General features: G+C 37.3%; 3 protein-coding genes across 26 annotated transcripts; 1 reads left to right on the forward strand and 2 right to left on the reverse strand.

Annotated features, from left to right (window-relative positions):
- Positions 1-299: 299 nt before the first annotated feature.
- On the reverse strand, positions 300-3,394 carry LOC103972214 (uncharacterized). 6 transcript variants are annotated; one of them, XM_065132557.1, is made up of 4 exons: positions 3,041-3,394; positions 2,814-2,953; positions 2,155-2,713; positions 300-1,281 (listed from the first exon to the last, which is right to left on the reverse strand). In XM_065132557.1, exons 3-4 carry the CDS (start codon positions 2,502-2,504, stop codon positions 729-731), a joined length of 903 nt encoding a protein of 300 aa, XP_064988629.1. In that variant the 5' UTR covers positions 2,505-2,713; positions 2,814-2,953; positions 3,041-3,394; the 3' UTR covers positions 300-728. The 6 variants fall into 6 exon arrangements, with proteins under 6 accessions (XP_064988629.1, XP_064988630.1, XP_009384741.2 ...); XM_065132558.1 differs by having other exon boundaries at positions 2,907-2,958; XM_009386466.3 differs by having other exon boundaries at positions 2,814-2,958.
- A 432-nt stretch (positions 3,395-3,826) lies between these two features.
- On the reverse strand, positions 3,827-7,434 carry LOC103972215 (uncharacterized). The gene is made up of 4 exons (XM_009386471.2): positions 6,880-7,434; positions 5,001-5,109; positions 4,838-4,910; positions 3,827-4,270 (listed from the first exon to the last, which is right to left on the reverse strand). The coding sequence occupies exons 1-4, from the start codon at positions 6,986-6,988 to the stop codon at positions 4,007-4,009; spliced, it is 555 nt and encodes a 184-aa protein (XP_009384746.2). The 5' UTR covers positions 6,989-7,434; the 3' UTR covers positions 3,827-4,006.
- A 1,101-nt stretch (positions 7,435-8,535) lies between these two features.
- On the forward strand, positions 8,536-27,268 carry LOC103972216 (protein ENHANCED DISEASE RESISTANCE 2-like). Of its 19 annotated transcripts, none has more exons than XM_018820741.2 (22): positions 8,542-9,209; positions 9,376-9,450; positions 10,160-10,213; positions 11,583-11,648; positions 12,568-12,671; positions 13,724-13,788; positions 13,888-14,004; positions 14,147-14,187; positions 14,277-14,377; positions 14,450-14,545; positions 17,452-17,524; positions 17,602-17,683; positions 17,807-17,962; positions 20,283-20,518; positions 20,601-20,640; positions 20,731-20,885; positions 20,985-21,086; positions 23,716-23,760; positions 24,451-24,591; positions 24,822-24,917; positions 25,030-25,131; positions 26,989-27,268. In XM_018820741.2, exons 1-22 carry the CDS (start codon positions 9,072-9,074, stop codon positions 27,100-27,102), a joined length of 2,199 nt encoding a protein of 732 aa, XP_018676286.2. In that variant the 5' UTR covers positions 8,542-9,071; the 3' UTR covers positions 27,103-27,268. The 19 variants fall into 19 exon arrangements, with proteins under 19 accessions (XP_064988633.1, XP_064988635.1, XP_018676289.2 ...); XM_065132560.1 differs by having other exon boundaries at positions 8,543-9,209; positions 13,933-14,004; XM_009386472.3 differs by having other exon boundaries at positions 8,547-9,209; positions 17,452-17,516; positions 17,612-17,683.
- Positions 27,269-27,286: the final 18 nt, after the last annotated feature.

Genomic DNA, 27,286 nt, shown 5'->3' on the forward strand with positions numbered 1-27,286 from the left:
CGTCTCCATCAAAATCACTTGCGGTGTTGCTCGTAATCTCGCACTCATCTTATCCGTAGACGTGGAGGTGTATCGAGTATAACGAGACTTAAATCGTTATACTAACCCGATGGTACTGCCACAAAGTCGATCATTCGGTGTGTCGGGCGGGGCTCATAATTCGACATCACAGTCCATTGTGGGGACAAACTAATGTTGCGCCATTGCCACCGGTCGCTGTCTCTCTCACTAAGACTTGAAAACGCAAGCACAAAAATCGCAGGCACTCAGCAGCTTAACCGCGGTAAACAAAGAACCCCTGCAACGAATAATAGAACTACTTTTTTTTGTCTATTTTCCTTGACCTTGTTCTTCAATCATTGTGCTACTAATGATAACAGAGTAGTAAATAGTATATAGAATGGTCTTTTTGCCTATGTTCCTTCCCCTTATCTTCGATCAAGTCCAAGAAACATTTGTGGGACGTCTGTGATGCACAAGACAATCAGACCAACAACAGCAACATCTCTGCCCAAACGGAGCGCGCAGGAAACAAAGAACCCCTGCAACAAATCAAAGAACTTGCTCCACTCTAGCGCATGAAATCCACCAAGAATGCTCGACCAAGTCTGGGATCGTGCCATCCTCCAAGAAGAAAGTAAATGGAAGAAAGAGAAGGAGAGACTGAAAACAGTTTGTACTGCCTTCACCAGTTTACAACCAGCACAGAGTTTTGTGTGCTCCGTCCCTCAATGGGCAGAAACCTCCTCGAGGGTCGTTCCCGTGCGGAGGTGAGTACCAAAATTCCAACCACCGCTTCCCGCTGTATGCTCTTCGCCTGCATGCGACCTACTGAGATCCGGATGTCCGTACCGGGATGCAGCTACAGCGTAGGATCCGAGCACGAAGACCAAAACGAGCAGGATGAGCGAAAAGAGCTGGACGTTGGCAAGCAGCTCCCCTCGGACCTGGTTGTCATGTGAGTGGCAGGCGATGTCATTGCCATCGAGGCGACAGCCCTCGGGCATCATGGGACCATAAAGAGTGAAGGCTGTTTGGTAGAACCACAAGCCCTGGAGAGTGATTGAGATTCCGTTGGTGAGGTCCGCCGCGAAGCTGGTGGGGAAGAGGGCACCCGCAATCGCAGAGGCGATGCAGAGAGCGATGAGGAGGACGAGCAGGAGGTGGTAATAACCCTCCAATCCCTTGTGAGTGGTTGAGTGGAAGTAGAACAGCAGATACTCCGAGCTGAATGCAGCAGCACCTATCAGGCACAATGCCCCCTCCGGCAAACGTAAATACCTGTCATCGGAGTATGGTTTATCACTGTTAACAAATACAATATATCAACCAGAAATATGATGCCATGGCATCGAAGAACTCTCAAAACCAGCTTCTAAAGCAAATTGTCTCCGACCACAAGAAAAGGTGTAATTATTATTATTGCTGAAATTTAAACCTTAAGAATTTGCCCTCAACACTGACAAACATTAAAAGAAAAGATAATGTCGTTATCGCATCTCTTTTCAATCTCATAAAGGTATTCCAATCATAAAGAAGGCATAAAGTGACTGGCGGATTCTTATCAATCTCCAGAGAAGTTCTGAATTGGGACCTTACTTACAACTGCATGCAACACAACCATCAGCCCATAATGCTTAGATATGGCAATGAAAGCGTAGAATTTATTCCCCAGTCTGGAATCCTAACCTGTTGTGAACACCTATGTCTCCTAAGTGCACAAAAGAGAAAAAGAAAAATACTTGACGGGCTTGAGCTATTCTCGGACAGCTCTGCTTCTGACAACGCCAATAATGTTGGGGGGGTGTGTGTTAAGACCGGACAAGGACATAAATTTCATTGTCCAATGCAAAGCAATATAAGCCACAAACAGCTCCGGGAAAAGCGAGGCGCACAAAGTGCCACGAGAAAGCAATCGAGTCGGATAAATAAATCAACGAATCCAATGCATTTAGACTTTCATTTCCTTCTCCCGACGATCTCTTTGGTCAAACAAGTGTAGACAAATCAGGCTTCTAATGCTGCGTTGCATCTACAAGAACCAGATTTCCACTGGACCACCGTCCAAACTCACTATCTATGACCCAGTCTATGGTTTCCTCGAGTCAGTTTTAAAGATGTGCACAGAGGAAGACGAAGGAAGATAAATCTGACCTGGTCTTCTCGGAGACGAGGGCGAGGGCGCCGTAGACGAAGAACATGAGTAGCATGCCACCGTGCTCGAAGTCGTTCATGTGAGCGGGGTTGAGGATCCGCTCGGGACCGACGAACCAACGGAGGTGGGTGGAGTAGAGCAGCTCCACGCACATGTCGAGGAAGGCCCCGCCGGCCACCACGTACAGCTCCAGGTGCCGGGCCTTGCCCCGGCCCACCGGGCTCCACGCCCGAACCCGGAAGGCGCCCGGCGGCTCCGACACGTACCGGAACACAGAGCTCCACACGTGCCACACGCCTACCACCAGGAACAGGCTGCCCGGCAGCACGTGACCCTTGAACGATCCCATGTACGATCAATCGATGGCAATTATGACCTAATCGTCGCCTCGCTCGTGTGACCGACCCTCCCCTTCCCTCCCTTCCTCTTCCCTTCCCTTCCCTTCCCTTCCCTTCCGATCCACCCGTGGATCTCCGACGAAATTACAACGGAACCCACCGACGCGTTGACTCCATACGGATGAGATCGCGATCGTCTTCTTCCTTCACAAGCTTCGTCCTGCTCTAGAAATAAAGAACGTAATTATCATAAATAAAAGCGGGAAAGAAAAGGTAAACCAAAATCATCAGAATACCGGAGAGAGATTAAATGAACAAACCAGCAAAACAGTCATACGATTTTGGAAGAGGAAAAAGGGAGGAAAAGGAGATCCAAACTAAACATGAGTAGGGCAACGTGTTTCTTTCCCTACTTTTGCTCTCTCACTTTCTCCGACACCGGCAGAAACAGATCCGATTACTGAACTAGAGTTGGAGAATTAGACTAAGATTAGGTCTCCTCCTCAGCTTTTCATTCTCTTTCGGGTTTGGGATGGGAAGGACGTACCTGGTGAGTAAGGGTGCGTGTGGAGGTCTTAGGGTGGCACCGCCCTGAACCCGAGGAAATGATTGCGATATCAGAAGAGGCAAAAGGCGTATTATTACGGGGGGCGACGAAAAGGAAACATAGGTGGTCACTATCTTTTCTTAATCTCGATCCTTCCTCGCGCTCTCTCTGGATTGAAAGTGGTTCGAAGGGGACGAAGAGACAAGGAGTGAAGGGGGCGGTGCGGCGCTTGCTGCTGCGTTGCTCGGAGCTACGGATCTGGAGACGACGACCAAAGGTTGAGGACGATCTGATGATGCATGAACGAAGGAAAAGGAAAAAGGAAAAGATAAAGGAATGGCTCGTATTACCTTCTACATCTTATATATATTTTATTTAATTACCATATTATTTATTTTATTGGAGACGGATTCTTTGGATTAGGAAGACAGGGGCAACGGCGACGTCAGGTTGAATTGGAATTGGTAGGTTCCGTTCCTGCGTGGCTGGCTGCGTCCCGTGAATGACGCGCCCGTCACATGCTTTTAGTACTAGATGTAGACTTCAACCATGCTGCCTTCCTGTGGGCGTGCCGATTGGTCATGTTCGGACAGCCGAGGCTTTCTCCCCACCAGATAGATATCCTCAATCCCAGATTACAGCTCTCAACCACAAAGCCACCACCAATCGTCGTTACAAGTTGCACATAAATAATAGTATATGCATTAAAAGAATCTGGCAATGTTCACTGCAATTGCCTTGTATTCTGTCTTTAATGATCAAAGCGTCCCGATATAAAAGCTGATATTTCAATCGTAAAATCACCCAAATTAATATGTAATACCATTCTGCACAGAAGCTATCCAGCTTGTCGCATATTTATTTAATTGTTCTTGTAATACAGTCCTTATAAAACATCACAAAACATAGTGATACTGATCCTGCTTGAACACACCAGGGAAGTTGTTTAAACTTGGATACTTTCTCCTACTCAACACGGATATCTGGGAGGAACACAAGCAACGCAGAGTAAGCTGAGAATAACACAGGAGCTGGAATCTTCTCCACGACATGTCCGATCCTTGGCACTCGCTTGCCCGCGTTCTTTGTCACGATGGTCAGCGCGGGCGATGCCAGACAAGCAAGAATGATTTTATTCACCGTATATATGCGCAAATCTTTACTTGTCCATTCCAAAATTGTTTCATAGAACTCATTCTCGTTTATTTCAGTTTTGGTCTTCCTGTACTCCTGCATTTGTAAACAACCACAGGTAAGTTTAAGCAAGAAATGTTGTAACGCTATTCAAATGATCTGATTCCCAATATGCAATGTGCTACTGTCATATATCTGTTTTGTTATAGACCTCAACTATTGCTAGGCCTTCCCTCACTGAGATATGATATTAACATGTTTCATTTCAGTACATGTGAGCGGTAAGTTCATAAGTAATTATAGGAACACTAAGGTTGCAAATGTAGATGCATGAGCATTTTACCCTATGTTGAGGAACTCATTTTGTTCTTTCCTGGTAATTAATTGACTCTCAGGAATTTATAAAGAATGTCACGTTTCTGGCTCTAGTGTCCTTACAAGTTTGCAGAACTACATAAAACATTCAGAAGATGGATATTATGATTGAAAAACACTATCACCAGGTCTATACGTTTCTAACTCCATATGTACCTCAACATGCTATATGATCCTTTTGTACCAATCGACAAATTTTGACTTTTCAGATACTAACAACAGAAACTTTGCAAGTGCTCCATTATTCACAAGATTCATCGATCATGAAGATATGAAATTACACCGTACTTTTTCTTTGTTGGCAATAGCCGATGCAGATGGAGGTTGCTTATGAGGACCGAGGAGATTCTTGTTCAGAGAGCTGCAATTTAAATCAACATAATAACATACTAAAACCATATTCTGAAAATACTTTAAAAAAAATTAGGCAGAAAGGATACAAAAAGCTTACTCAAAAACCCGTAATGTTGCAACGTGGAGCTTTTCCAACGCCATGAGTGGCTTATTACCAGCATATTGGTTAAAAACATGGCTACATATTATCTTCAGATGCCACTTGCCTGCATCATATTATAGAAAGACATGAATGTCAACACAATCAAATACAAGAATAATGATTACAGGCTACCTCAATGCAGAGTAGAACTGCTCACCTATCTATGTATTATAACTCGTTATTTTGCACATGTATTTACTCTGAACTTGACATTGTGCCTTCACAAACTGGTCTATAAACAGAGAAATTATAGTGCCAAGAGGCGTTCATCAACAGAAAGAGAAAAATACAGTTAAAATGCAAATCTTGTTAGGACTTCATTGTTTGAAGATCTTTCGAGAATTGAAAAGGTCTGGGAAAGAAAAGTCAACCAAGTTTGAGTTATGATTTAGCAACATGCAAATAAGTATGCATGCCATGGTCATACCAATTCATTCCATCCCAATTCCTTGCTTGTAGAGCAAAGTGAGGAGGAAAAAAAAGGGAATAAACTGGCTTGAAGTTCATACAATGTCAGGGGGGTCCTGACTGAAGTCTGATGCAAACAAATTTGTCAAAGAAGACCTAGCAAAAAGAAAATTAAACTGGTGTTGAAAATTGGGATAGTTAATGTAAGGTTAATCAAGAAAAAGAACACATTTATGATTTCTTTTTTTCGATGAAACAACCAAAAGCGATAATGCCCAATATCTCATTTCACATGCTGGGACAACCCATTTTGGTCACTTATAATAGATTGACATGTTATGCAAAGAATGGCTGAGAGTAGAACTATTCACCAGAATTCTTTATCATTCTACCACCCATTGTAAGGCAGTTGGCACCTCACGGAGCTAGTCTATCATCATCCAACCTTCCTTTAGTAAGAACACCACCATACAAAAGTTCCCCGGCCAATATTCTGACATATCCATAGCCTTATCACAGTCTCCACCAAACGCATTAATGCCATACATATGACTTTGCTATGATTTATATTGAGGTCAGCTGATACCTCGAATTAGTATAAGATGATTTTGAGGTTTCTAATATAATAATCATTTGCATTGACAGGGAGGTGTGAGAGAAGGTTTCGAACAACTTGGCAGCTATTCATTATATTTTTCAGATTCAATTGAAGGATGATAGGTTAGAAACTGGATGCATTCGTCCTGTTTCTAAGGCAAAGGAAGGGATGTAGCTGCAATATGCCCGACTTTGAACACGAGTTCAAAATGACCAGCAATAAGATTGATAAGTCACAGAAATAATATGCTATTGCAACATAGAAGGTGCAAGGTCTTAAAGTAGAATAATCCAATAACTCACAAAGTCCTAGTTTGTTGGTCTTCCATATTATAACAAAGAACTAGCAGATTATATTATAAGCGTAGGCATTTTGGTGATTGTTAGGGGCTATGATGAACTGGAACATGCATGCTTTTTCACTTTGATAAGTTTTTCAGCATACTGCAATGTCTTATTTAGAACAATTTCATGTGAACGCCAACAGGTGTATCATCCGTTACAGAATCACTGAGCCCACACAGAAAAGACCAACAATTGATGAGAAAAAAATTTCACAAATTGGTGTTATTTATTACCAGTTAGTCGTTGTTGATGCAACATTTTCATGATATCTTCGTGTTATAATACGATTATTGTAGACGTAATGATGTTATGGAAATGTCTGAACGAATTAAGATCTCTCCCTTCAGCCAATATCCGTCGGCTCTAATAATATCACCCTAAAGAAGTCCCAACTAAAACAACCAAAACGCCCGGAAATCGACGCTGGAAACCACACGCACATTTCATCAAACAACAAGAAGGAAAGAAGGGAAGCATCACTTGCCTTGGACCCTCTCCCATAGTCGTTTGAGTATTTGAGCCATGGAGCGGTTCCTGAATTCACCCTGCACAGATCCTTTGTTCCATGAGTCGGGCGACGAGACGAGGCGCATATAAATAGTTGGACGGGGCGTCAGAGAGAAGCGGTCAGCATCGTCTTTCCTTCTGCGTTGGGCAAAAGCTTTTCCTTGGCCCGGACAAGGGAGAATCGGATGCTATTGAACTCTCGCGTTCGTTCTGCAAAACAAAACGCTTGATCGAGCCCTCTCCGTTTATTCCTTGCTCTTGTTCTCAGTAATCAAATCGGAATCTACGTTTGCTCGGCTGGTTGTCTTCGAAATACCATTCTCAAGCTGCTATCGCCACACAGATACATGGAAGCGTCGAAGACGTCGCCCGAGTACTTCCGTCGGGGTGACCCACCTCACAGGGCTCTGCCTTCTTTCCTACCGCCTTCACCAAACCCCGTCCCGGCCCTCGCGGCCAAGGCCCAGCCTCTCGCTCCTCGTGTCGTGTTCCGACTTTTCCTTACAGCGGCGGCGGCGGCAGCGGCGGCAGCGCCGTCTCGTTCAAGTTGCTGTTATAAATTGTTCAAATTAAAAAAAAAAATTTAAAATATTTATTTGAAAAGATGATCTCTTTCAAGAAAATATCTATAAATAGATATTTGAGGATAAATTATAAATATATTTTTTTATATTTTTCAAGTGATTGAATTAGATATTCTTTAATTTTTCTTTGAAGATTTTTTATTGTTTGCCCTTAAAGACTTGTCATATCTATTAAAATTATTTACATCAAACGTATAATAATTTTATTGAGAAGTGGGTATAAATATTATTTTTAGAAAAATATTTATACATATTTCAAGCCTAAATATTTTTTATAGTATTCACGATTTATGTTTATTATTTATTTGTATAGTATTTTTATCATCTTCTTTATCATATTTTTTTCAACAGTTGCCCCTGATCGACTGATTCCGATGCTGTCAACGCCGGTCCCGTTCGAAAATATTCATCGGAGTAGAACAGAATTGAATCTGATTAGAAAGTAAATGCACCTATGTAGGTAATAATTTTTTAAAAGCCGACGTCTTATAATATGATAAAGTGTTTACGAACTTTATAGAAGTTTGAAAAACTGTAGTACTTAGTTTTAATTGCTAAAAATTACTACTAAAGAACTATGCTTGTTAACAGTCGGTGACAAGATATTAGCATTAAGTTGACTTATCAAGAAACAGGACGACATGGCAATAGTCCCAAAAATATTTTCCGAAAAGAATAATTCTTACCGTACGAACGATATAAACCATGAAAAAGGAATAAAAGGAAACAATATCCCAAGGGAAGTGCAAAAGAGTCCTGACGTGGAGCGGTTTCGAGGTCCGACGCGCTCGAAGCTTCTATTACACTCCCCTCCGACCGAGCCCGCCCGGTTGACGATCCAAGAAGAAGACTCGTACCCGTTTCGTGTGCCTCTAGACGAGACGGCGAATCCGGGATCAGGTAAACGATGATTCGAATCTGGCTGACGTGTAAGTGGTAGGTCTGCCGTCGCTGATATTGCCATCAAACAGCTTGGCTGATGCCCACATGTCGTCGATATTGTCCCTATTTCTCTTTTCTCGAAATTAAAATTCTATTTTCTGTTCCCGGTTCTTTTTAAGAATTTTGTGCCTCCTATTTATTCGTTCTTCCATACACCGGAAATAGAAGGCCGTTTTCGTGTTCGCTTGTAGGCGCTGTGTCTACCTCCTTATGCTTTGTTCTGCGCCGCGCCCTCCTTTGTCTACATCTAAAGCCAACCAAGTCCCTCCTCCTCCGTTCCTTTCAGTCTCTCATCGCTTTCCTTCTTCCTGAAAAGGATCTCGCGATCTCATCGTCGGAGTCTGCCTCGGCCGAGCCGATCGATCCCTTCGATCCACGTAGCCGTTGCGTGGGTATTCTCTTTTCCTGGAGATCCGGTCGTGTTGTTGTACTCGGGGTTGGAGAACGAGTTAAGATCTGTGTTAATCGCGGGGTTTTTGGCTTCAGCTTGAGGAACCTTGGGTTGTCGGTGGGCTAGGGCCAACTCTGCTTGCCGTACTCGCTCCCTTTGATATTTGATTGATCGTTCCGATTATGACGCCGTAGAGTGTGGGATTTGTCGGAATAGTATCGAGGTTAGGCGCGTCTGGGAAGGAGTGAGAATATGTCGAAGGTGGTTTATGAGGGATGGATGGTCCGTTTCGGGAGGAGGAAGATCGGACGCTCGTTCATCCATATGCGGTACTTCGTTCTCGAGACCAGAATGCTCGCGTACTACAAGAGGAAACCTCAGGATATCATGGTACCGCATCACTCCTTTGGTTTCTTTTTCCTAATTCTTGTATTGATGTTTTCTCTTATTTCGTCTGGACTCAGTTGGATTAGGAGTTCTTTTTGTTTATCCGTTGTGCCTTAATATTTTCTTAATTGAAATACTGAACTGTCTCAGCGTGTTTACCATTATCCAGCTTCCGATCAAGACACTTCTTATAGATGGAAACTGCAGAGTGGAGGATAGGGGGCTTAAAATGCACCACGGACATGTAAGCCTTCTTCTTCTTTAAGTGGAGAAAGCCTGATTTCTGAAGGAACACTAAACATACCTCTCATTCAATTTAGAGTTCTGGCTTAATGCCAGTTAATTTCATGAATGCTATGATTTTAACAGCTTCGTGTATGCACTGTTCTATGACCACGTTTTGCGGACAGAACATTGTCCTGATAATACCAAAGATTATGTTTATGAATTTGACATTCTTTTTTTCAATATCTTAGATATAGCATATACTCATGTACTTGAAGTCTTAGATCTCCAAAACCTTGTCTGAATAACATCCTTATACATGCTAACTTAAGGCAGTTTTGGTGTACCAGCAGTATAAACTTTTAACCATAATAATTCAATATATAATATCATTATTTTTTGTTGGGTTTCAATAATTTTCCACCGTTTATTAACAGTTCAGAGTTGCTTCTTATGTTCTAATATTTTTTATGCAAGTAAGTGACATGTATGGCACCAATAAATATGTCTTAGTCTCACTAAAGACGATTCTTTATTGTAGAAAATTCAAATTTGTCTTGCTTCTGCACATACCTTTGATTCTTATACTTTTTTCATTTATGTTTTGTATCAATAAAATGTGTTGATTAATTTGTTATTTAATTTCTCTTCGATTTTTAGATCTGATAGAATTTGTTGTTCCTCTCCTTTATAATGACATGTGTTGATTTTCTTATTTTAATGTGCAGATGGTGTATGTTTTATGTGTTTACAACAAGAAAGAGAAGTATCATCAGATTATGGTTTGTGCTGACTTAAGTTGCTTAACTTCACAAAGTAGAGCCCCTTTTATCCACTTTGGACCTTCTATTTGTGTGATTATCAACAAGGCTGAAATATATTTCCATTTTGTTTAAGAATTGTATTGCTTTAATAGAAATTGTTATTTAGCTATAGAAAACTAACATGACTGCAAGCAGTGCCACAGTTTTCATAAATTCAAAAGTTGTTATTAGAGTCATGGGATTTGTCTAGGGAGGGTATTGTTCTGATTAAAAGGGCAGTCAACCGTATAAGACTCTACCAATACAAGGTCTGGGAGCATCAATGTACAATAAAGAAGTAGTTTCCCTGACTCGAGACTTGGTCACTTTGATTGCAAGGAGCAATCATACTCTGATACCAAGCAAAGAGACTTGTTAGTAGTGCTGATCCATAAGATAAATTGTATAATAATGCTTCAAATAGTCCTCCTTTTGATTTATCTGAATGTCAAAAATGAAATACACTTTCCTGATAAATACTAATAATTTATGCATACGCTTAATTAGTAAATTAAATAGAACATATAAATTAATTTTATATATTTCATTTTAAATAGTTTATTTATTTAAATTAGCTCAATCCAATAGATAGCTTTTGGATCCTTTTATTTCCTTTGCAAACCACAATAAACATTCTTGGCCCTCCTTGATGTAAAGATCTTGCTTTGACACTTCATCCCTGCTAGTTACTGGAAGTCATATATATATATATATATATATATATATATATATATATATATATATGTATGTATATATATATGTATGTATATATATATGTATGTATATATATATGTATGTATATATATATGTATGTATGTATATATATATATGTATGTATGTATATATATATATGTATGTATGTATATATATATATGTATGTATGTATATATATATATGTATGTATGTATATATATATATATGTATGTATATATATATATATGTATGTATATATATATATATGTATGTATATATTTATATGTATATATGTATATATATTCCTTCAAACTGAAGTGTTGTAGACAGTTGCTTTGTAAAATTGTCACCAATCGCAACTTAAAGATCTTTTTATTTTCGTTTGCAAGCCACTATAAATGTTCTTGGCCCTCCTTGTTGTATTTTTGCTTCACCCCTGCTGGTTGCTGGAAGAGTCGTGTATTCATTTATTCTGTTGTCAACTGGGGTGTTCTAAACAGATCCTTTGTAAAATTTCCCATTAATAGGTGTTCAATCTGTCACCTATGTTATATAATTTTCTTCATTATAGGCAAGTGACCCATATTTTACATCTTTTTGTGTGTTCTTGTGCTGCATATTATTATTCTTAATACTGGTTTTCTTTTTGAACCAGATGGCAGCATTTAACATTCAGGAGGCTCTGATCTGGAAGGAGAAAATTGAGCTTGTTATTGATCAGGTATTAAGTAACAATTTCATTAGCTATATCATCTTCTTGCTATCCAGTGAACATATAATGTTCTATATTTAAGACTACTTTCCTAGTGCAGGTTGTTACAATAAAAAATTAAAAGTATTAATAATAGCATAGTTGTAAGTTAGAACCATTTTGTTCCAATAAAAGGAAACACTTAGAAGATTTTGAGATCTTGAAGCCTCTTTAAAGCATTTATTTTCTACAAACAAAACTCTCAGGTATATCTTTTGATTATAATATAACAAACATGTGGTTCCTTTTTTGGCATTTAGAGGATCTTACGTACAAAACTACCCTAGAATTATTGGATAGTTTTTAAACATTAGTTTTACCTCATTATCAATGTAGATGAACACTGCTGATAAAGAAACATAAAGAAATAGAACACAAGGAATGCTTCTTCTTTCTTTAAACCTTAGATTAAGGTGTAACAGGAACTTTTTTACATGAAAAAAATCAGCATGAAAAGTTATTGAAACACAAGCAATTAACTATACAAACTTTCAAAGTATTATAAATAAATCAAATTAGTGACTGCATTATGCACCCTATTAAATCATGATTAATCAACATGGATTGGAAGCATGTGTATTCTAGGCAACTTTGATTTTTGCAATGGAATAAGGGGTCTGGGTACTGATAAATTAGAATAATGTGTTTGTTCCCCACCTGGCATGCAAAATTAACTAGATATGGAACCTTTGTTTTTGTTTAGACCATTGGAATGCCATTCAAATTGGAACCTCATTTGGATCATTTGGTTGATGAATAATTTTTTGTATAGAGTTATATAAAGAGGTTGTTGAACTGGTATTTAAGGTAAATGACACTTTATATTGATTCATTTGCACATATATAATTATTTTGGATTACTCAATTGTTCATCTCTTCCTACAAGCAGCAAGATTTCATAACAGCTAATGGAAACAAGGTATATGCTTCAATTCCATATGGACCTATGGCGGATGATGGAAGAAATGCTTCCTCCTCTGATCGGGAAAGTCAGTAAGTAATGATGTAATATGTTTTTACAATTATTTACTGATGTTGTTTTAAGAATACATGACATAGTGGAAGCATTATCACTTGATCTACCATTAATTTATGCTTTTTTCTTTTGTCTTTGGTAAAATGATACTTTAGATGTCATTTGCCTTGATGCAGATTTGCCTTGATGTTTCTTTCTTTTATCATATATTCTCATGTGTTTTCTGGGATATTTGATGAGAGTTTAGTGGAAAACATGCTTTTGTCTATTTATCTTAGATACTGAATCTGGTGTGATTTAGAATTTAAGCCTACCATTCTACTGACAATATAATATATACCTTCTATACTAAGTTTATTAGAGTATTGATATTTGACAACAAAAAATGCAAATTTTACTTATAGTCTCTTACATAAATTGGACTGTTAGGATAACATTCTGCATGTGTGCTTGTATATGTATCCCTAATCTGATCTCATACAGAAGTTGAAAGGATACTTGCTTTGAGATGAACATTGATAGGTGTGACATATGACATATCTATTAATATTTGCAAACATGAAAATCTATCAGATGTTATTATTAGTATGTGCTAGATACCAATTTGCCAAGATTTCTGTGCAAAGATACATATTATCCATTTGTTATGCATCCATGCCTCTTAATTGTTGGCCACAAAAAGAATTTTAAGACATAAATGGATGTAAAAAAAAATGTAGTAATTTAATTTTGCTGAATTGTTGCTGAAAATTCTACTGTTTGTTCGTAAGCAGATACGGAATGAAGTTTCAATGAGAACTGAACTATAAGGATGCTTGATAATTATAAGGAACCTATTCCTGTTCTTAACTTTTGGATATTGTGAGTGCATATCTTAACCTTTTTCTACATGTCTTGGTACTCATACAGATTGTTGTTATTTTATATATAGTATGGTGGAATGTCTTCTTTCTTGCTAGTCACAATCTCATCTCAGTGTTGATTACCTTGCATTGATTTTATGAAAAAGATGTAATGAAATTTATATATGCCATGTCAAAATCTTTTAGTTTCCTAATATTTCTTGTAGGTGTAGTCCTGAAGAAGAAGAAGAGAGCCGTCCTACTTTATCACGGAGAATAACCATAGGAAATGGTAAGGGCTAACATCGATTAGATTTATGAATTTGCAACATATGTTCTGTTTTTTGGTGGCATATAGAGTACAGTGTGGCCATCACTTTCTGGTTTGTAGGTTTTCCTGATTCTGTACCTGATTGGACCTGTGATGTTGATTCAGGCTTGTTAAGTGAGAACAACTCTGATCAAGTCTTTTCTAGGAAACATTGGCGTCTTGTAAGATGCCAAAATGGTGAAATATTTCTCTGATTCTTTTTCTATCTTTCCATGTTCCTAATATCTTATTTGTTTTCTGCATTTTACAGCAAATTGTAGCCTGAAGAATTATAAGAACTACTGTCTGCTTTTGTTTTAATGATTTGTGTTGATTTCAGGGCTTCGCATCTTTGAGGAGCTTGTAGAAGTAGATTATCTTGTACGTGAGTAATACATGTTTACACTAAATGTTCATGATATAATTAATTCATTAGCCTTTTCATTGATGTAAATCATTTTCCAACACAGCCAAGGAGTTGTAGTAAAGCAATGAAAGCTGTTGGCATCATGGAAGCAACATGCGAATCTATATTCCAGCTTGTGATGAGGATGGATGGAACGCGATTTGAGTGAGCTTATACTTAAAGATAGTCATTTGTATGATATCTGATTTAATCTGTTTCCCTCTGTTGCTTTTGCAGGTGGGATTGCAGCTTTCAGTATGGTAGTTTAGTTGAGGAGGTGGATGGACATACTGCAATACTCTACCATAGGCTGCAGCTGGACTGGTTTCCAGTGTAATTCTTTTTTTAAGCGCATCGAAGAGGACTTAAATTGCTATAGCTGCTGCATACCTTGTTCTTTTGCCAGCTCCAGAAACATGCGTGATCACTGGGGTTGTGCAATTAAATTGTCTTCTTGTTTAATCTTGAAGTGAAAGTACTAATACCTTAACTTCTTCTTTCAGAGAGACAATATGCAGATGTAGTGCCTAGCTACGTCATTTGTGAATTTTGATAGCATAGCTTTTGTAAACATGTACTTTTTTCTTTACCATATTAAATATGCCCATATATGTGTAGCTCACATAAGATTATGTTTCTAGATTAGATTATAGTTATAGGTACTTACTTATCTTCTGTTCTATTAGACTAGTTAACCGAAGCACACTTCTTAGCGTAAGAGAGGAAAAAATAGATTGAAAGATCTTATGACAGAAATTTTTTATTAGAATTTATATTATGAGAAGACCCAAGTAATGGTATACTTAATGTTTTTATGCTCCTTATATAAGAATAGATGATTTCATTAAGTGAGAATTATAGGAAAATTCAAATAAAGATATTCTTCAGATTGACCCAAAATAGCTTGAAAATGGATAAAGCAGCTCTAACAGAACTCCTAGCTGGAGTAGGAAAAGGAAAGACAAGCTGTCCAATTCAAAGATATTTTTAGTTCAATTCTAGTTGGAATAATATAGGAGAAAGAAGCTTCCAACCTGCTCGTAACAAAGTTGGTAGGACAGGATTGACCCAGTCTCTTCATGCACTAGTAGGATTAGACTTCTTGTTTTCAGTAATTTTTGGGCTGGTTTTCATCCATCTCAGCTGATGTATTAGGAAGCAAAATTATCTTATACTCTACTTCTTGTCCATGACTCCTTTCACAAATATGGTATAGTTAAGGTAGGTTGTCTGACATCAGAATCTGAATTTAAATAATTCCATTTTTTTCTTTTTGGAATTGGATGAATTGCGAGGCGATGAAATTATAAAATAGGAAACCTTTTTTCTAATGATTTAGTATATAACAACGCTTGAAATTCCCAGAACAAAAATTAAACTGTTTGTCATTTAAGTCCATTGGAAGTACTTTTGCTCCAAGGAATGAAGCCTTATTATGAGAGGCATATCCTAACATAGTTTACATGGAAGTTATTGTCAAGGGGAATTTTTTTTTGAGTTATGAGTGGATTGCAAGAAGCAGCTCATGAGGCCTAATTTAGATACCTCAAGTTGAAACAAACATAATTTTTCAGATCAAGTGGATTCATGAGACATGCTAACAATCTCTAGAAGGCTATCGTCAATCTCCATGTGAGTGAAGGGAAGCAACCTTTAGGCTTCTTGATCACCATTTTCGGCCCCAAATTCCATCACCTGTTGCTATAGTATGTCAAAAAGTAAGATTGTGTCCTATTTGATAGGGCTGAATCTGATGCACGCATGAGGCTACCATCAGTGCAGGATATTGGATACGATTGTTGGTAAGTTTTCGATCTCTGACAAGTCACCATTTTGAGCTAGTCCTATCAAAAGATTTGGTATGGCATGTAGACAAAAAAAAAAAAAAGTTGCTAGTACTGCTATAGTGTACCATCATGGTTCCAAATACCAGTCAGGCAGTCAGTACATAAGAAATTACTTGCTAGTACTGCTATAATCTAGGATTTATCAACAAATGTAATCTGTACACTATATCATAGTTTCAAATAATGGTTGGTACTTGGTACATAAGTAATTAGTTGCTGGTACTGCTGTAATCTAGGTTATGTTGTATAACGATTGGTACTAACTGGTATGACAAAGGACTGATATCGGATTATAAGATCCCATACCGGTCAGTATTTTATAATATTTTATTAAATTTTTTGAGTGATAGTGTGCAATATGGATCAGTATACCACCCGGGGTGCCAATATCATATATGTCCAGTAAATTACTAAAATTGGTACCAGATCGAGATTTAAATTTTTGCACTACATAATTATATATCTATTAGTCTTGTGTTGCAACCTTATATCAATGACTTAAAATGGCGCTCGGGCGCTCGCCTAGGTGCTCGGGCGAGGCGAGACGAGGCCTGAGCGCCTCGCTTCACTTCCAGGCGGCGCGCTTTAAAGAGGCGTCGAGCGCCTAGGGCGAGCGCCTGGGTTAAACCAGGCGACCGAACCAGGATTTTAGGTCTGGTTCGGTCTCCGGTGTTTAGTTGGTTCAATTGAACCAACTAAAACCGATATCAGCTATCGCTGCCCAACCCTAACCCTGCTCGTTGCTGCTGCCGTTATCGCTGCTCGCTACCGCTGCCGTTGTCGCTGCTCGTCATTGCTCGCTGTTGTCGTCGCTCCCGCTCCCACTCCCGTTGCCTCCTTACACTCCCGTTGTCGCTGCCGCTGCCTCCTTACACTCCCGCTGCCGCTTCCTCTTTTTTCAGTCAGCCCTCCCTTACACTCCTCTTCCTTTTACTCCTTCTGTATACTGTTAACAGTATACAGTATACTGTTATTAGTATACTAATAATAGTGTATTTGTATTTATTAGATTAATAATATATTATTTTGATTTTAATACTGTTAATTTTCTTAATTTAATAGCATATTTTTATTTAAAATTTTAAATAATTATATTTATTAATTATATTATATATTTTTATATTTTAGTGTCTCGCTTCGCTCAGGCGAGCGCCTAGCGCCTCGGGCGTTTTTGGACTTTAGCGCCTTTTGGCGCCTAGCGCTTTTTAAATCACTGCCTTATATATTTTTGCTAACTTGTGAACTCATAATCATTCAACATGCCACTTTCATAAGATATTGTGTATTTAGCTTTGCAAGGAATCTTGAACTGTTCACAAAGATACTTGTTACTTGTTAGAAGGATTTATGCCTATGATTCTGCGATGAATAAGAATGGAGATTATTTGGCAGGTTTGTGTGGCCTCGTGATCTATGTTATGTGCGTTATTGGAGACGTAATGATGATGGAAGTTATGGTGAGAATGTTAGTCTCATTTGTTTTCTTGTTTGTAACATGCCTTGATGTTTGCCATTGTTAGGAATCCCAAAAACTGATTGTAGGTTCTTGCAGTTGTTTTATTCCGATCAAGGGAGCATGTAAATTGTAGTCCACAGCCAGGATTCGTTAGAGCCCATGTTGAGAGTATATTTCCACGTGCTTTGTTACTTTAAAAACATTTGTTATTTATTTGTATATGCACTTGTCTATTGTATTGTAAATATTTTCAGTTATCTGAAAATGTATTTAATTATTTTCTTTCTCAAGGTGGGGGTTTCAAAATTTCCCCCCTAAAAACTTGCAATGGAAGACTGCGGACACAAGTACAATATCTTATGCAAATTGATCTGAAAGGATGGGGCGTTGGTTATTTCCCATCATTTCAGCAACATTGTTTGATTCAGATGTTGAACAGTGTTGCTGGTACTGATCCTCTCTAACTATAATAATTTAATTGTTTCTCTATTTCATAGCAGATGTCTTTATTGAGACATGTTTAGACTTGATTTATCTTTTTCTTTTCGCTTTTCTTTTAAAACAACTTTACTTTTGATTATTAATGCTGTTTAGTTGCTTAGCATGCATTGTGGTTCATAATTACTTTGCCCGAGAATTTTTTCCTGTTCCATTGGGGGATAAGTAGAAGAAAATTTTTTATTCTAATGGAATGTATTGTTCAACAAGTTATGCTCATTCTAGTTTGATACAACTGATTCCTAGTTTTGGTATAGTTGGATTATTTCTGCAAACTCTGTGTTTATAAATATTGGAATAAAAAGTTATCCTAAGCCTGAAATAGTCAGGTACCTGATTTTTTTTTCTAAATTATCTCATCTAGGGATGGTGAAACAAGAATAGTCAATATGTTTATAACAGATAATTGCATTGTCATGACAGTATGGCTTGTTATTGTGTTGTTCAGTATAAAATAGACTATAGAAAGTTAGAAACCATGAGCATATATTTACTAATTAAGTTCCGATCATAAAATATGCTGCTGGTTACATGAAAAAGTATTTCCCTGAAATGACCAACTGAAATCTTAAATAAGTAAAAGCAATCTAAGCATGCATTATGTGATGAATGTAGGTTCGAGAAGGTAGAGTTATGGTTTTATTTGATGTATGTTGTTCATAAAAATCAATTTGATAGGAAAGGGAGAGAATATGATATTATCATTTTTTAGTGGGTGTTCGCCAACTGATAAAACTGAGACTGGTGGATCGGTGGCAAGAGGGAAGTGTAAGCCTACTATAAGAAACAGAAAAGTAGAATGATAAATTTGGAAAATGAGTAACTTTAGGTTTCATAACTTTTGAACTAAATTTTGGAGTACTCTTGTTCCACCCTCTCCTTGAAATAGTTATATTCATATGGCGTAAAATGTAAATACTTTAAATGGTGAATGTGAAAATTTTAATGTAAGGTAACATTTGGTTTCTGAAAGCATGACCTTCTTGTTCATGGATACCCCTTTACTGGGCTGTACTAGTGAATATTTGGGTGAATGAGAACATTTAATTAGTTCATGGTCTGATTTAAACTAAAACCGTGATTTAAGAGATAATCATATATGTGCCACTGGGTATTTTCATTTAGCATAATTAGGATCTCACAATTTTTTTGCTGATTTCAAAATCTTATTTCATATACTTAATATAACATGGTGTTCAATCGATTAAGTTTATATTCGAAGTTTAAATGTGAACGAAACTATTTAGATGGTTATCCTTACCAACAAAAGATTTCAAATCTGAAGAGTCACTTAGGTACATGAGAGGATGACTCAGAAGGACAGATATCTCACTAAGAACAAGTCAAAATCCTAATGCAAAAAAGATTTATGCAAGGCATGTACTTATGCCAGTAGAATGTCCTTGTAATTGTACTAATATTCTTGTTACTGCAGAACAATTTCCTAGTCGAACACTACCATTGTCCATCACTTTTGGCTAGTTGAATTGTTACACCTTGGTTTAGTCCGCATTGAAAGTTGGTTAAAAGTTAGATTGACGTGTAGATGTTTGATGGGCTATACCACTATTAATTTGGACTTAAGCATTTTGGATCACTGGTTCAGACTCAACAACCCTTATCCTATGACATTAATATTCTAGTCTTTTCCTAATTCTTTTCCAAGTAATGCATTTAAGAGTATTGTCCTTGTGTAGTTTCCTTGAATTTTTAACTTTATATCTGAAGTTTACATTGTATTTTCTTCGTAGTCACCGTCTAAAAGAGCCCATAAGACTTGACCTTCAATTAATAGAAATGTTACCAAATAAATGATGCTGATATGGGTGTTACTTTCTCTCCTGAAATATTGTAACAATGATTAGATGAATATCATCAGGTCTTAATTGTCCACTAGACATTGTAACTCCCAGGGTAGCAGCCAATTCTAGTTTGTTTCAGTTTCTTCAGCAGTGCCTAGGATGTCATAATTCAAGTAAATTTCTTGCTTCAACATATGATCACATTGCCCATGGTATCATATATTTCTTCTGCAGCATATGCTGCCTTGATAATTAGCGAACAAAGAAGACCTTTTTGTGATATACTTTTGCTGGCTAGAAAAAGATATCTTTGCTGCATATGTGCATTGTCCTCTTTATCTTCTAGTGTTTAAATTTTTAATAGATAACCACCTGAGTTAGTTCATCAAAGTTACTGCTTACTCACTATTATAGCTATCGGTGTCTTCTAATGTTCTGATGAGTGCTTACACCTTTTCTTATGGCAGGGCTCCGTGAATGGTTCTCCCAAACAGATGAAAATTATGATGTCTCAAAGATGCCATTGATGGTCAATATGACTGCAGAAACAGCTCCTATTAAGAAGGATAGGAAAACACAGGAAAATTCTGTTCAGCCGAATTCTTCACAGTATCAAATGCATGGTGCTAGCAGACATCATGTAATGTTGGATGAAGACTCTGATGATGATGAAGATTATCAAATTCCAGAGCCTGAACAAGAGGTTGGAAGGCTGCTACTATTAGTGACTTTGTGTTAATATTTTTGCCTTATTTGTATTGATGACAGTGTTGCAATGTCTGCAGGTTTATCCAATCAAACTTGAAAATGAGTTTAATAAGGCTGGTTTGTATATTATGTTTACCCATTTCATAATTTTGTAATTGAGATTAAAGTTGGGCTGGTTCCTAATAGTTGTATTCTGAATTCCTCTAGTTTTGGATGAGGAACCTTCAGCTTCAATTGATTTATCAGAATTTTCTGGCAACTTACGGCGTGATGACCTTGACAAAAGCCGTAATTGTTGGAGAATATCGGACGGGAACAATTTCAGAGTTCGAAGTAAACAATTCATATATGACAAGACTAAGGTCTCATTATGCTTTTCTATATTGTGTATAGTTGGTTTTGGATGTCATTAAATGATACTTTAGATCTTGCTATTAAAATTTCTACTCTGTGGATTGCAGATTCCTGCAGGAAAGCATCTAATGGAGCTTGTAGCTGTTGATTGGTTCAAGGATGTCAAGCGAATCGACCATGTTGCTAGGCGAAAAGGCTGTGCAGTCCAAGTAAGCGTCTCTTCTGCAGCATTATAAGCTTAATATTTCATTCTTTTTTTGCTCTTGTTGGGAGACTGAAGATTACTAAATTGTTACTAAATCTGCATTTTAGTTTTGTTTGTTATAAAAGTTTTATGAATGGCATTGAGGTTCAGTAGCTCGATACTGACTATTTGTCTAAGTTTCTCTTTAAAGATTATTTGTTCAATTACTAAAAAATTCTTATTGAAATTTCTGAACTTAACCAATACAACGGTGATCATCCAGTCATTCTGAAATCTTGAAATGTGCAGTTAGAGTGTTCTTGAGGAAATATTATAACTCTAATGGCTGATAAGGGCCTGCAATTTGTTTGGAACAATTGCATTTTTCATATTATGACAAAAGAGGAAGTATTATTTAAGAACAATCTCATAGATTCAAATTTTAACTAACGATGATTACTTATCCTCAAAGGCGACTGCCTCAAAGCAACTATCTGATTTTTTTTAGAAAGCTACCCATGTTCTGTATAATTTTATCCATGATCTCTCTGCAGTGGATCCGACTATCTGGTTGATATTACACGTACTTGGAGAATAATGATATCAAAACTTCTTTAGAGTTTCTGGATTTTGCTTTAGCTCAATATCAGTTCTTGCAGCTAAAAGAGAGCAGCATGTAATGAAGCTAATATGGAAGTCCTTAATGTTTAATGTATCTAATTATGGACTTGTGGAATCTCATCTTCTATCAAGTAGATAGAAGAATTTTCTAGTTCTAAGAATTCAGTAGCTAGAACTCCAGTACACACTATCTATTTTTGAGCCATATTGAACTGTATTTAGAAAAACAACTTGTAGATTTTCCAGGAATGTACATTTCCAGGGGGGGGGCTGGGGGGTAGGGGTGGTGTCGTGTGTGGAGGTGGGGAGGGGGAAGAGGGAAGAGGGAGGAAAGGGAGAAGAGGAGGAGAGGATGAGAAGTACCAAATATGAGGTGTGTGGTAAGCAACAGGTGATGGCAGATGGGTGACGACATAGAGAGGGAGACAGACCTGCAAGTTATGAGCCATTATAGTCATGAGGGCCTAAAAGAAATATTCCGATAAAAAACATATGTTGTTTGAAGAAAAAGGGACCAGACTCTGAAATGGGATGGTCAGTGTCTTGGTGCCCAATAGGACTGGTAAATACCGGTCAGTACAGACTGGTTCCAATGAGATTGAATCCCCTGGATTGTAACATTTAGTTTTTTTTTATATGACACATCAATGTGGATAATATATAAGGTTGAATCTCCAATTTTCTTATTTCATGATGGGTGTAACATTTCTTATTTGATCCTAAAAGCATAAAATATGAATTTATTCTTCTTTTTTCATGGTGTAAGATCAGAGCCCAAAGGAGTGATTTGTGGTAAACGTTTTGTGATCAAAATTTATTATTTCTTATGTTTCTTATTTTGCAGGGAAGCAAGGCTTACCAGTCTTCCAAGCTATTATTTCTCTGAAAACTAACAATTTCGCATTGAAACCCTTTTAAACATATTTCCAATATGCTGTAAGGAAGTCTGAATATTAACTAGTTTATTCTATATGAATTTCTAGGAATTTGTCTGTTGGCTGCTTCTATAAGCTAAAAACAAGATCAATCCTCATCTAACTGTTTTTATCTTTTTCATTCTTTTAAATTTTACTTGTCCAACTCAGTTTGAAAAAAGTTTTTGCATATATGAACTGCAATTCAGCATTCACTGATTCACTTTTAATATTCTAGTAAGTTCTGATCCCAACTACAAATCCTTCCATTTTTCTTGCTTGGCATCGTATAATGACTGACACTTCACTATATAGTTGAGGCCAAGGTTACTGCCTGATGTAGAGGCTAATGTTGCCCACAGTAATGAGGATAAACTTGTCATGATTCGTATTGTGTTAATGTATATGAGGGCCAATTTCTACAAATGATCAATGCCTCTAATCTGTTATGCCTGAGTTGGCTGAAAGCAATAGCAAAATGCCAGTTGGCTTTATTTGCTGGATCATCAGTTAACTATCTCTAACTGTGGTTTGGCATTTAGTGAAGACCCTGATTAACTGATAAATAGCTGGGTTACCAGTAATCCCAAAAGCTTTAAGTTTTAGGAAGGGACCCGATATATATTAAACTCTAACATCCCATCTTATCTACAAATGGGATTAGGTGTGACATAAAACTGAGCCCAAGAGCATGGTACAAGCCAATTAAAGAGAAGTGTATTGTACAAATTATAGTTAAACATCGTGAAATATAAAGGAGCAAATACAAGAGTCAAACTCAATCTGTTTTGATACCTGATAAATATTTTGAATGTGTTATCAATACTCCCAAAAGCTTAAGTTATTAGGAAACGACCCAATATATATTAAATTTTAACGCATGCATTAAGTTCTTTCTTCATGATTTTTACATGAAATATTATACTTGTAAAATTAAGGTTTTTTTGTTAGAATATCTTTAATAACTGACTGGTTATTATTGAAATGCAGTTTAATAGTTTAAACGTTTTGTATATATTTGCTTTGAAATACAATTTACATATGTTCTCATATCATGCGCCACAAAAAATAAAATTGAGGTTTCACTGTTAGGTTCTTAGTTTTACATTGGAAATGTAGGTTGCCTCCGAGAAGGGACTATTCTCATTGGTGATAAATGTGCAAGTAAGCTTCCATTCATTTCAAAATATATTATTGTTTAACATATTTCCTCTGTTGATACTAATTGACTCTTGTTTACTACTTGAGTAGTGGTATAAAGCAAATGTGATCTCAGATATAATCTTGTATGGTATTTGCGTAATTCATAAGATCTCAAATATATCAATTACAGAATTATAGTTCAATAATTCATATGTGAATGCATTGGTCATTCTCGTGTAGGATAAAGTATGCTCTCAAGAACTTTTAAAAGATCTACAGACTGTGAAAGATCTGCATCTTAGAATTTGTTTGGTTTCTGGGTCTCTATAATGTGGTATGAAAGTTGATACACAGTTACACACATATATTCCTGAGTTAATTCTTAAATATGTGACGTATGCATTTCTAAAAATTGTTCCTTTAGTTGTAAATCAACTTGACAGGAGAATAGGACAGTCCTAGACTTGTCTGCTTGTTATCTGCATCCTTGAACATTATATATATATACATATACATATATATGTATATATATATATATATATATATATTTATTTATATGCTAAGGTTATAGTTTCTCAGAGATTGTGTAGCATCTCCAAGCAAATTCAAGATTTCAGACAACAGATGGTTATTTTGTTAATGCAAATTTTTTTTTCTGGGTGTCTAAAGACTCTGAAGTAGTGTGAGAAATGAATTTCATGTTATTTGCAGGTTCCAGCTTCGACTCATTATAGTATGGTCTTCTACTTTGTGTCAAAACCACTGGTTCCTGGATCACTGCTGCAGCTTTTTGTTGATGGTGATGATGAGTACCGAAATAGTAGGTTCAAGCTTATTCCAGCCGTTCCCAAGGTTGTCATCTTCTTCAAGAAGCTTTTAATCTCTGTCCTACTTAAGCCGATCAAATCTGAATCATGAAGTCAAATTACACAAGTACACAACAATGTCTCTATTATTAGTTTTTTTACGATATGTTTCCTCCTCACGCTAAGTGGGATTTCATCAAATGACATGAGATAGCCTGTAAGGCTTCCCTGCAACATGTAGGCGATGCATTTTAGTTCGAGTACATTTCTGTGCAGGGCTCCTGGATTGTGCGCCAGAGTGTTGGAAGCACTCCCTGTTTATTAGGTAAAGCAGTTGACTGTACGTACATTCGTGGACCAGATTACCTGGAAGTAAGTTACCACAGGAAACTATTCTCTAATGTCCATAGCAGTGTTGGAAAAAATTGAATTCTAAATCAGAGCTAATATGTGCATGATGACTAACAGTCATTATCTGGTGCAGATTGATGTCGATATTGGTTCTTCTACAGTGGCTAATGGCGTTCTGGGGCTTGTTTTTGGTGTGATTACAACATTAGTAGTTGACATGGCTTTTCTTGTGCAGGTACTCCTATATCCTAAATAGATACACCACATCATATGATGGCATGCATACTTCTATGTTGTTGATATTATTAGAAAAGTTGAAGTTGAATTCTCCTATTAACAGTGATTTAAAAAGCGCTAGGCGTCAAAAGACGTCAAGGTCCAAAAATGTCCGAGGCGCGCCTCTAGATGCTAAAATATAAAATATATAATATAATTAATAAATATAATTATTTAAATAAAAAATATGATATTAAATTAAAAAATCTTGTAAAATCACAATATCACATTAACAAAAAGTCTCAAAATTCAAAACAATAACAATAATTTCAAATAAATAAAAATTAATAGTATTAAAATTAAAATATTATATTATTAATCTAATAAATAAAAATACTATTACTAATATGCAATTAGTAAAATACTATTAATATATTGTTAATAGTATACTATCAAAGTGAGAAGAGTGTGAGTAAGAGGAAGATCGAGGCTGCTGACTAAAAGTAACGACAACGGGAGCGGGGGCAGCGAGCGACGACAGTGGTTGCGATAGTGATAGCAGTGAGCAGCAGGAGCAGGAGTGGCGAGCGACTATAGTGGCAGTGGTAGTGGGAGTAGCGAGCAATGACAGCGGGAGTAGGAATGACGAGTGGCGACAGTGGCAGTGGTAGAAGCGAGCACGAGAGCGGCGACCAGGGTTAGGGTTGGGAAGTTGCAAGAGGAAGGGTGATATCGGTGCTTTAGTTGGTTCGATTGAACCAACTAAAGCACTAAAGACCGAACCAGACCTAAAACGTTAGTTTGGTTGCCTAGTTTAACCCGAGCGCTCGCCCGAAGCATCGACGCTTGGGCTCGGGCGAGCACCCAGGCGACGCCTCTTTGAAGCATACCACCTAGAAATGAAGCGAGACGCTCGGGCCTCACCTCGCTCGAGCACCTATTGAAATCATTGCTTATTAGTTTGCTTGAACTGAGAGATGTTATTGCACAAATATGTTCTAGCAATGGATGATTTGGTCCTATTAACAGACGTCATTAAGCAGAACCAAAGTATTTGGTCTCTCTTATAAGGGTTATTTGGTGTAATTTCTATTCAATTTTCATGTATCTATTTGCATGCCATCAAAGTCGATGGTTGTACAATCCTATAAAAAAGTGAAAACTTTTACTGATCTCTACCAATGTATCAACCAACTATTTGTATGTTATGTACTAAGTTATAACAAGTCGTATCAAGCATAATGACACATGGTACACAGGAGCGTATTGATATATCGCTCGTACCAGTCTCCTATTGGATCGATATATACCCTCATACCGAGTGGTATAATGCAGTGAACTTTTCTTATATCTAAATCAAAATTCAATATTGTCCTCTAGTTGAAATTTTAATTTTCTATTTGTCACATCACAAGTTTTTCTGTTGAAAACTTTTTTTTTTTTTGACGGAAGGACATCTAACAAATGTTTTCATTTCTCCATCTTGCATTGAGTTGTCATTCACCATGAAAATTTAGGCTTAGAAATTATGAAAATTCCTGCTTGTTGATTAAATAAGCACAATAAGGCAGTTATAAGCTTATAATTATCCTGGCCTAGCAAGATGGCTCGCTTGCTTGCCTTATCATAAATGACTAATTGTCAGTATCCACCAACTAGTTGGAGCTGGTCCTTCTGAGCTTGAGACCACATGTTGAACTTGTGTTAGCAATGACTACCTTGGCAAGGAATTCAGCACCGAGTTCATAGGTCTGATATCAGAACATAATGAAGCGTGAACTAATTCCTTTTCCTCTTGAAAGATACAAATTGATGCTGTAAATTTTTTATGATTTTCTACATATGTCATCTTTGATTAGTGATGCTTTGTTCACAGGCAAACACTTATGAGGAGCTTCCGGAACGGCTTATCGGTGCTGTCCGTGTATCCCATGTGGAGCTGTCATCTGCTCTAGTACCAGTTCTCGAAGCGAGTGCTCCCAATGTATAAGCTGTTGGCTGACAGTATTGGATTCATTGTTCCCACGCGTAGCGGTGTTTCTTCACCACCTTATACAAGTGAATCATTCTGGTTTTACTTCCAACTCTCCGATCTTTCAAGTCTTGCCTATTTGTATTATTGGATGACGAAAGGGACTCCGTTATTTTGTGACCGACTTACTGCGCTACTTTGA

This window comes from Musa acuminata, chromosome BXJ2-11 (assembly GCF_036884655.1).
Source record: "Musa acuminata AAA Group cultivar baxijiao chromosome BXJ2-11, Cavendish_Baxijiao_AAA, whole genome shotgun sequence".
NCBI classification, from domain to species: Eukaryota; Viridiplantae; Streptophyta; class Magnoliopsida; order Zingiberales; family Musaceae; genus Musa; species Musa acuminata.

Coding starts and splice junctions, on each gene's coding strand:
- LOC103972216 (XM_018820741.2), top strand. CDS start 9,072: ATGTCGAAGGTGGTTTATGAGGGATGGATGGTCCGTTTCGGGAGGAGG. Junction 17,963..20,282: donor GATGTTGAACAGTGTTGCTG/GTACTGATCCTC, acceptor TTCTTATGGCAG/GGCTCCGTGAATGGTTCTCC. Junction 20,641..20,730: donor AAATGAGTTTAATAAGGCTG/GTTTGTATATTA, acceptor GAATTCCTCTAG/TTTTGGATGAGGAACCTTCA.
- LOC103972214 (XM_009386465.3), bottom strand. CDS start 2,504: ATGGGATCGTTCAAGGGTCACGTGCTGCCGGGCAGCCTGTTCCTGGTG. Junction 1,282..2,154: donor CTCGTCTCCGAGAAGACCAG/GTCAGATTTATC, acceptor CTCCGATGACAG/GTATTTACGTTTGCCGGAGG.
- LOC103972215 (XM_009386471.2), bottom strand. CDS start 6,988: ATGCGCCTCGTCTCGTCGCCCGACTCATGGAACAAAGGATCTGTGCAG. Junction 5,110..6,879: donor ACTATGGGAGAGGGTCCAAG/GCAAGTGATGCT, acceptor AATATGATGCAG/GCAAGTGGCATCTGAAGATA. Junction 4,271..4,837: donor CTATTGCCAACAAAGAAAAA/GTACGGTGTAAT, acceptor TTACAAATGCAG/GAGTACAGGAAGACCAAAAC.